This window comes from Tachysurus fulvidraco, chromosome 14, assembly GCF_022655615.1.
Source record: "Tachysurus fulvidraco isolate hzauxx_2018 chromosome 14, HZAU_PFXX_2.0, whole genome shotgun sequence".
NCBI classification, from domain to species: domain Eukaryota; kingdom Metazoa; phylum Chordata; class Actinopteri; order Siluriformes; family Bagridae; genus Tachysurus; species Tachysurus fulvidraco.
The window spans coordinates 12,198,088-12,209,215 of NC_062531.1; the positions used below are offsets into that span (position 1 = coordinate 12,198,088).

The window sequence follows — 11,128 nt, forward strand, 5'->3', positions numbered from 1 at the left end:
ATAATTTGGTCTGTATTCTCCAATCTTATTAATCATTATAGAAGTCTAAGTGCTGTTATGTTTACAAATATGTGACTTCCATAAATTCTAGATGTGTCTATATTAAAAATGGACAAACTGCTAATGTAGCTTTAAAAAATGTGAAATAAAACCTAACCTGATAACATGACCTTATTTGTTCAACACTCACTGTCCACTGACATTTCATGCATTATTACCAATATTAAGACTCATCTGATTAATTTTTAAGGCACTAATGAGGTACATACATACTGTATTATTTCAGAAAGGCTGATGGAATGTATTTCCTCATCCTTACAAGAGAGAGTAATGCACTTCTGTTCTAATTGATACTGCATTAAAGTTGCCTTTACATTACACTCAATGACTTCAGTGCTGCTTCAGGAAAAAGGAGTTTGTAGGTAGCATTTTAAAGATGCACAATGATTTAGATACTTTTGAACAGGACCCCATCACGCATCTGGCAGTTCAGGAAAAAGAGATGATAGAACTCCTACAAATGATAAATCAGTAAAAACAAGACCTTCAAACATCAGTTACAACATATAGTATTATTTTAATAATGACCATGATCAAATCTAAGAACGTGATAGATAGTGACCTTCCATACAATGCATATTCATTTCAGGGGTGACTAAAATGTTTGCCTTTTAATTTTTTTAGTATTTCATATATTCTCATAAATCATTTGTTATATGATTATATAAATCTCAATTCCTCACATGATAGACTCCCTCTTTCACGCACAAACACACGCACAACAGCAAGCAGGTCCTAAAAAAATCACGCACAGAAACCGTATACTCTTTTTGTTTCATTTTTTTCTACTTTTAACAGTAAATCAGTAACATTAATTTTTCAGGTTACACATTTGAGGCGTTCTCAGTTATTATATGCTCCTACATTAAAGCTTAGCATTATACTCAGGATGAGGGGAAGAAAATATCCATAAAATGAATTCTGTTAAGAAAGTATGAGAAACAAACATACTGGAAGTGATGCACCTAAAATGATTTCAGTAAGCAGTGTATGCTACATTTCTCTTAAATTGGCTTGAGCAAAGAAATAACAACCTCTGCTGGACATCAGTGGAATAGTACAGTTAGAATGCTGCTTCATACCATACTCAGAATCAAACAAATAGCACTTCGCTCAGAACCATAACACATTTTTTCCTCTTCACTTTAGCCAGTGATGATGTTGACTTCCCTTGGGTTGAGGGTGCATGGGACGTCTTTTCCCTGATTATGCTGTTGAGGTATAGTACAGCAATTATTTTACGGTTTTGATGACAAAATAGCTTCAAAATGTTAAGGCTCCGAGCATGAAAAGTAAATGAAAAGCAGTCTTGTGACCAAAAGGACTTACCACAAAAAAAAAAACAAAACCTCAAAACAAAACTGTAAGCTGAGTGTTACATAATTCAAAAATATAGTTTTCTTTTACAGCAACATTATCATCATTTATCAAGACACATTTCTCTGTCCCTTTTACGCAGTGGCACATGTACTCCTCAGTCAACCCCTTCAGATCCCTACAACCAACAATAAAGATGCACATCTTGATTGTACAATATTCAACTGGCCAAAAACAGTGACTGAAGCTGGGAAGGAGTTTACGGCACTTCCAGATTAGTCTCTTCCTCATCTTACCAACCACCATGTCAACACATACTTACAAACATGTATCATGGGCTTTTAACAGTCACCGACTCACTTTGACTCTCATAGCCAGTTGCAAGTACAGTTAAAAAATAAAAATAAAAAATTGAAAGAAAGAAAGAAAGAAAAAAGTGCAGATAACTGTTGGCCAAAGTTGGTTATGTAAGGAAGGAGGGAGGTGTGTAAAAACCAAACCAAATGACAAAAGAGAGACAAAGATGATCACGGTGCCATTATTTAATAGGCGCTAAATGATTTCATCTCCAACGGAGCTGGAACCAGAACCAGTAGGGCAGAGCCTTGAGTTTGATGCTGGCCCAAGTCCCCAAAATTAAATAGACAACTGTTTATTTTTCTTTCATTTTTTTAATTTCTTCGTGTGTCCTGTTTTTAAATTTCATTTTCAAATGGTCAGTCCTAAAACAGTTGATCAAGCTATTGGGATGAGGTGCAGTCTTCTATTGTTTACTTCGATTTTGGCGTTCCTGGAAGAAGGAAAAAAGATGGAAGGTGTTCACAGGTGATGGCTGCCATACACGTTTCATTAGATCATGGCCCTTGCACTGCATGACCAATACGAGATATCCGTATTCCACCAACGAAGGTCCATACTTCCCCTACAACCCCCAATTTAAACTGTTTACCTGATCCAGACGTGATCGATTCTGGGATGAAGTAGGCTCATAGTTCTGTCAATAAAGAAATGAAGAAAGTGTAAATTGCATTACTGACAACGTGAATCAGAAAAGAATGGGGAAAAAACAAAAAGTGTCTTTTGTAAATAGTGTGAATTAATGTGACAGTTATTATAGCAAACAATAAAACTTTGAGATAAAGACAAATGAAAGAAAATATGCATAACCATTTAAAACATGTTTAAAAGCAGATACAATACTCTGAACTCATTTTGAACCTTTCACTTTATAAACACTTGTAATGTTCACAAAATGTTCACAGCATTGTTCATATAAACATCCGCATACTAATTGTGCATCTGGATGATGAAATGGGGGCAGGTCGGGGCCAAAACGACCCTGGCGGGCAGGTTCCATATTTTGTCGATGAACTGTTTCACACAATCTATTTTGTGATGCAAATTCTTTCCATCATTGCTCTCATTGTGCAACATCTCGTATCATTAACTCATCTAGAAGATGATCACTTGGTGCAATGTATTTTTAGGTTGGCACCTACATTAGAGGTGTGTAAAATTCAAACACTTTTATAAGACAGCTTGTTTCAGCATTTTAAAACACAGTTCTTGATTTTTCAGTCTGCTTGCTATTCTGTGGTTTATATTGTATTTTATTAGGAAGCACCAAATACATTGGACAGAAACAAAATTAGTTATCAAAATCCTGTTTATTTAGCATGTTTTCAGGTAGTTTTGCATTATTACTGCAGTATTGCACAAATAAGTCATTAAAATGTCAATTACCAAGGGCATGTAGAATAATTTTTAAACTTTTAGTATAAGTCTGCTTTGTGAGGAATTCATATTATACGTAAATTAAACCAACAGAAAACAAATGGCAGTGACCGTGCACAATAATAAAAAAAAAAGAATACTATAAACAAAAACAAACAAACAAACAAATAAAGACCTGACAACCCTGAAGAAAAATAATGTGTAGTTCTGGCAGGAGGTAAAAAAAAAAAGGATCTAAAATCCTTATTTCAAATCCCAGAAATGCCAATGCTGGGCCCTCGAGCAAGGCCCTTGATGCTCAGCTAAATGATACAAACAAAACTCACTCTGGATAAAAGTGTAATTTATGCCATTGATTAAATGTTTCTACACACCAAAGTAGGGAGACACTCATCCTAATTATTGAGGTCATGTGTCAAACCTGATCCAACACCGTTCAAGCATATAGCCATTATGCCCCTTTTCCACCGAGGCAGTTCGAGTGCTGGTTCGGAGCCAGAGCCTAATTTAGAACCGGTTCTTTCTGTTTCGACCGCCAAAGCACCGGCTCCGAACCAGGAAAAGTGGTTCTTAAGTAGCACCAAAACGTTGCTGGTCTAGACTTAATAACCGCTTGCGTCAGGAGCTGGGGGCGGGGCTACTGTTAGCGCATTTGATAATGTACCTTAGGTATACTAAAGTTTAATACATTTTTACTTTACCGCGATATGATACATTATCAGCACACATGATAGTAAGTAGCTACATGCTAAGGCTAAATTTTTTTCTGTGTTAACGATAAAATAACGTTATGTACTTTATCGATTACAACCTCCGTTTATACAGATTATATATATATATTATATATATATATATATATATATATATATATATATATATATATATATATATATATATATATATAAAAAACACGCGGGTTACCCCAGTTGGGGTGGGGTTGGAGCAAGTTGTCACTCTGCTGCGGGGCGGGCTGGGTCAGGACAATAATTTCATTAAAGCAGGACCCGTGGGTTGGAAAAAACCCGACGGAGATAAGAGATTATAAAATTTTAAATGAAGGGAAGGGTGTCTGTAAAAATGTCAGAGATAAAAACACATGTTGATTTGCTTATCTCCCATTTTTATTGGGTGAAAAAAGTAGTCAATTTTTGTGTAATGTTGAGTAACTTGTAGCAGCCTAGATCAATATTAAAGTTTGGTATAAAAATGGACAAATAATTTATTTATGACTGCCCACATGAGACTAAAAACATTTGCTTGCACTTACCCCAACCTGTACAATTATGTACTGTCATTTAACGTTCCTCCTCATTAAAAGTAATTTAAATTCCCATTTGAAAAATGCTAAATAAGACCATAATTAATGAATACCATATATTAAAAAAACAATGTCAAGTTCACCATGTTGCAGAACATGCAAATACAACACAAATATGAGAAAAAAAACATGACGCTTTACCTTTCTCACCACCTCTTCCTCCTCCTGTCGTTTCTCATAGTGTGAGAAATCATCGAAGATGGATGTGGTGTGCTTGTAGGTGGCGATGATCTTCAGCACCTGTTTGGCCTTCTCCAGTGGTACCTCCTGGGTGTCACGCGAGTTGGTCACAGGTTTGTTGTCATTGTTCTCCAAGCGGATATGGCGCAACTGGCTGTTGGGCACATCTTTGACAAAGAGCCAGTCCACATCAAATTTGCCCTTCCACTTGTCCTGTGCCCAGACACCGGCACTAGTGCCGTAGTCTACTGGTGAACGCATCTCTGCCACGCCACAGAAGTGCCCACTGCCATTAACACTAAACAGCAGGTAGACAGGGCCCCGGCCATTGAGGGCACGGAATGCTGCGTCCAGCCTCTTATTACCGTGCTCTGTGCTGCACCAGATTGAGTATTTGATTGAACGGTGGATGTCATCTTCTGAGTAGCTCTTGATGATGAAAACACGACCATGTTTCAGGTTCCAGTCAAAGTCCTTCGGGTTGTAGCTATGTGATGCACGCAGCTTCTCCAGCAATGGGTGTGGGTCTCCTGAGCCCATGCTGGAGCTAGAGCTAGTGCCCATCACTCCTCCTCCTCCACCGTTGCCCAATCCACCACCACTGCAAGGACCAGTGCTGTCCATGCTACCCCCTCCACCATAACCTGGATTCCGATTACGTGGTGCTATCCAACGTGTCTGAGGTGCTGGAGCCGGTGTATGATTCTGGTAGGGCTGAGGAGGAGCAGGAGGAGGTGGAGCCTGTAGTGCCATATGCTGTGCCAGGGACTGGGCTGAGGGCATGGGTGGCTGAGGGTGAGGGTGAGGGGGCAGGTGACCATGTGATAGAGAAGGCAACTGCTGTTGTTGCTGCTGGGGAGGCAAAGGTGTTGCCACTTTAGCCCCCTTGTTATCCCAGGTTCCAATGTCCATGTTGTGTTTGATTGGTGGTGGTGGTGGTGCACCTCCTGCCACAGGCATCCCAGCTTTGCTTTTGACCTTTAACTGCTGCGCTTTGGCTGGCTTACTTGCAATGGCTGCCCACGAGGTGGGTTTGGGGGCTGGCATGCCTACAGGGGTTCCACCATTACCAGTAGCTACTGCACCACTGGCACCGATTACTGAACCAACAGTCTTGACAGCCGAGCCAGTCCCGGTGACAACATCACCGCCGATCTTCAGCCCCAGCATGCCCTGCTCCAGACTGTTCATACCTGGTGCCTTGTTCAAGGTGTCACTGTGGAAGCCTGTCTGCCCATCAGGCACAAGCGTGCCACCCAGAGAGCTGGGTGGATAGCTGTAGCTGCCCCCATAGGCTGAGCTTTGAGTCTGCTGTCCCTGAGAGCCACTGGTGCCCCAGGCAGAGAAAGCAGGATTCTCTGGGAAAAAATTAAAACGGTGGGGGTAGATGCTGCTACCCAATCCCCCTGGCTGTCCAAACACAGTGTCATGCATAAAATGATGGTCTCCATTGCTGAGTGGGGCATAGGGAGCAAGATAAGGAATTGGAGGATCACCGCCAGTTGACCAGGGAGCCTCACTAAGGGGGTAGGGGAAGCCAATGGATGGTGCGTAGTAGCTTGATAAGTAGGGGTCAGTCATGGATTGATAGCTGTTGTTCTGGAATGCAGAAATTATGTAGTTTGAATTTTTTTAACAAAAATAATAACCTATTTGATAAGATCGATCACTGCACCATTGACAAAAAGTGTCAATCATGATAAATCAGATACACAGTCATAACTGAATCTTCTTCTCAGAAGTTTTTTGGTGATGATAAAATCATTGTCAACATATCTTTCTACAGGTATCATATTTTATAAAAAGGTATAAAGGTTTCAGAAAAAGAAATTCATAATGTATGATTATGTTAAGTGACTAAGCTGCCTCATAAACTTGATGGGCCAGCAAGCACACACGCTCAGACATACACACACACACACACGCACGCTCAGACAGACACACACGCACGCGCTCAGACAGGCAGACACACACATGCACGCACTCAGACAGGCAGACAGACACACACACACACGCACTCAGACAGGCAGACAGACACACACACGCACACACTCAGACAGACACACACGCACACACTCAGACAGACACACACGCACACACTCAGACAGACACACACACACACACTCAGACAGACACACACACACACACTCAGACAGACACACACACACACACTCAGACAGACACACACACACACACTCAGACAGACACACACACACACACTCAGACAGACACACACACACACACTCAGACAGACACACACACTCAGACAGACACACACACACACACACACACACACACACACACAGACAGACACACAGACAGACACACACACACACAGACAGACAGACACACACACAGACAGACACACACACAGACAGACACACGCACACAGACAGACACACACAGACAGACACACACAGACACACACACAGACAGACAGACACACACTCAGACAGACACACACACGCATGCACTCAGACACACACACACACGCACGCACGCAGTCAGACAGGCAGACAGACAGACACACACGCACGCACACTCAGACAGACACACACACACTCAGACAGACACACACACACTCAGACAGACACACACACACTCAGACAGACACACACACACTCAGACAGACACACACACACTCAGACAGACACACACACACTCAGAGACACACACACACTCAGAGACACACACACACTCAGAGACACACACACACTCAGAGACACACACACACTCAGAGACACACACACACTCAGAGACACACACACACTCAGAGACACACACACACTCAGAGACACACACACACTCAGAGACACACACACACTCAGAGACACACACACACTCAGAGACACACACACACTCAGAGACACACACACACACTCAGAGACACACACACACACTCAGAGACACACACACACTCAGAGACACACACACACTCAGAGACACACACACACTCAGAGACACACACACACTCAGAGACACACACACACTCAGAGACACACACACACGCACACTCAGACAGACACACACGCACGCACACTCAGACAGACACACACGCACGCACACTCAGACACACACGCACGCACTCAGACAGGCAGACACGCACACGCTCAGACAGGCAGACACGCACACGCTCAGACAGGCAGACACGCACACGCTCAGACAGGCACACACGCACACGCTCAGACAGGCAGACACGCACACGCTCAGACAGGCACACACGCACACGCTCAGACAGGCACACACGCACACGCTCAGACAGGCACACACGCACACGCTCAGACAGGCACACACGCACACGCTCAGACAGGCACACACGCACACGCTCAGACAGGCACACACGCACACGCTCAGACAGGCACACACGCACACGCTCAGACAGGCACACACGCACACGCTCAGACAGGCACACACGCACGCACGCACGCACTCAGACAGACACACACGCTCAGACAGGCACACACGCACGCACGCACGCACTCAGACAGACACACGCACACGCTCAGACAGGCACACACGCACGCACGCACTCAGACAGACACACGCACACGCTCAGACAGGCACACACGCACGCACGCACGCACTCAGACAGACACACGCACACGCTCAGACAGGCACACACGCACACGCTCAGACCGGCACACACGCACTCAGACAGACACACACGCACGCACGCACGCACTCAGACAGACACACACGCACGCACGCACGCACTCAGACAGACACACACGCTCAGACAGGCACACACTCAGACAGACACACGCACGCGCTCAGACAGGCACACACGCACGCACGCACGCACTCAGACAGACACACGCACGCGCTCAGACAGGCACACACGCACGCACGCACGCACTCAGACAGACACACGCACACGCTCAGACAGGCACACACGCACACGCTCAGACCGGCACACACGCACTCAGACAGACACACGCACGCACGCACGCACTCAGACAGACACACACGCACGCACGCACGCACTCAGACAGACACACACGCTCAGACAGGCACACACTCAGACAGACACACGCACGCGCTCAGACAGACACACGCACGCACTCAGACAGACACACGCACGCACGCACTCAGACAGACACACGCACGCACGCACGCACTCAGACAGACACACGCACGCACGCACTCAGACAGACACACGCACGCACGCACTCAGACAGACACACGCACGCACGCACTCAGACAGACACACGCACGCACGCACTCAGACAGACACACGCACGCACGCACGCACTCAGACAGACACACGCACGCACGCACGCACTCAGACAGACACACGCACGCACGCACGCACTCAGACAGACACACGCACGCACGCACGCACTCAGACAGACACACGCACGCACGCACGCACTCAGACAGACACACGCACGCACGCACGCACTCAGACAGACACACGCACGCACGCACGCACTCAGACAGACACACGCACGCACGCACGCACTCAGACAGACACACGCACGCACGCACGCACTCAGACAGACACACGCACGCACGCACGCACTCAGACAGACACACGCACGCACTCAGACAGACACACGCACGCACTCAGACAGACACACGCACGCACTCAGACAGACACACGCACGCACTCAGACAGACACACGCACGCACTCAGACAGACACACGCACGCACTCAGACAGACACACGCACGCACTCAGACAGACACACGCACGCACTCAGACAGACACACGCACGCACGCACGCACTCAGACAGACACACGCACGCACGCACGCACTCAGACAGACACACGCACGCACGCACGCACTCAGACAGACACACGCACGCACGCACGCACTCAGACAGACACACGCACGCACGCACGCACTCAGACAGACACACGCACGCACGCACGCACTCAGACAGACACACGCACGCACGCACGCACTCAGACAGACACACGCACGCACGCACGCACTCAGACAGACACACGCACGCACGCACGCACTCAGGACAGACACACGCAACGCACTCAGACAGACACGCACTCAGACAGACACGCACTCAGACAGACACGCACTCAGACAGACACACGCACGCACGCACTCAGACAGACACACGCACGCACTCAGACAGGCACACACGCACACGCTCAGACCGGCACACACGCACGCACACGCTCAGACCGGCACACACGCACGCACGCACGCACTCAGACCGGCACACACGCACGCACGCACGCACTCAGACAGACACACACGCACGCACGCACGCACTCAGACAGACACACGCACGCACGCACGCACTCAGACAGACACACGCACGCACGCACGCACTCAGACAGACACACGCACGCACGCACTCAGACAGGACCACACGCACGCACTCACTCAGACAGACGCACCACGCACTCACTGAGACAGACCCACGCACGCACGCACTCAGACAGACACACGCACGCACGCACTCAGACAGACACACGCACGCACGCACTCAGACAGACACACGCACGCACGCACTCAGACAGACACACGCACGCACGCACTCAGACAGACACACGCACGCACGCACTCAGACAGACACACGCACGCACTCAGACAGACACACGCACGCACGCACTCAGACAGACACACGCACGCACGCACTCAGACAGACACACGCACGCACGCACTCAGACTGACACACGCACGCACGCACTCAGACAGACACACGCACGCACGCACTCAGACAGACACACGCACGCACGCACTCAGACAGACACACGCACGCACGCACTCAGACAGACACACGCACGCACGCACTCAGACAGACACACGCACGCACTCAGACAGACAGACACACGCACGCACTCAGACAGACAGACACACACACACACTCAGACAGACAGACACACACACACACACTCAGACAGACAGACACACACACACACACACTCAGACAGACAGACACACACACACACACACTCAGACAGACAGACACACACACACACACTCAGACAGACAGACACACACACACACACACACACTCAGACACACACACACACTCAGACACACACACACTCAGACACACACACACTCAGACACACACACACTCAGACACACACACACTCAGACACACACACACTCAGACACACACACACTCAGACACACACACACTCAGACACACACACACTCAGACACACACACACTCAGACACACACACACTCAGACACACACACACTCAGACACACACACACTCAGACACACACACACTCAGACACACACACACTCAGACACACACACACTCAGACAGACACACACTCAGACAGACACACACTCAGACAGACACACACTCAGACAGACACACACTCAGACAGACACACACTCAGACAGACACACACTCAGACAGACACACACACACACACTCAGACAGACACACACACACACACTCAGACAGACACACACACACACACTCAGACAGACACACACACACACACACTCAGACAGACACACACACACACACACACTCAGACAGACAGACACACACACACTCAGACAGACAGACACACACACACTCAGAC

The 11,128-nt window shown here is 47.3% G+C and overlaps 1 protein-coding gene across 2 annotated transcripts in view; it reads right to left on the bottom strand.

Annotated features, from left to right (window-relative positions):
- Window positions 1-557: 557 nt before the first annotated feature.
- ythdf1 (YTH N(6)-methyladenosine RNA binding protein 1) overlaps window positions 558-11,128 on the bottom strand; it is a 26,049-nt gene continuing 15,478 nt past the window's right edge. For both annotated transcript variants that reach the window (XM_027167211.2, XM_027167212.2), the window contains exons 4-6: window positions 4,571-6,208; window positions 2,327-2,371; window positions 558-2,167 (exon numbers count right to left, since the gene is read on the bottom strand). In XM_027167211.2, coding sequence (XP_027023012.1) covers window positions 2,141-2,167; window positions 2,327-2,371; window positions 4,571-6,208 — 1,710 coding nt within the window. In that variant the 3' untranslated portion in view covers window positions 558-2,140. The remainder of the gene's footprint in view (window positions 2,168-2,326; window positions 2,372-4,570; window positions 6,209-11,128) is intronic.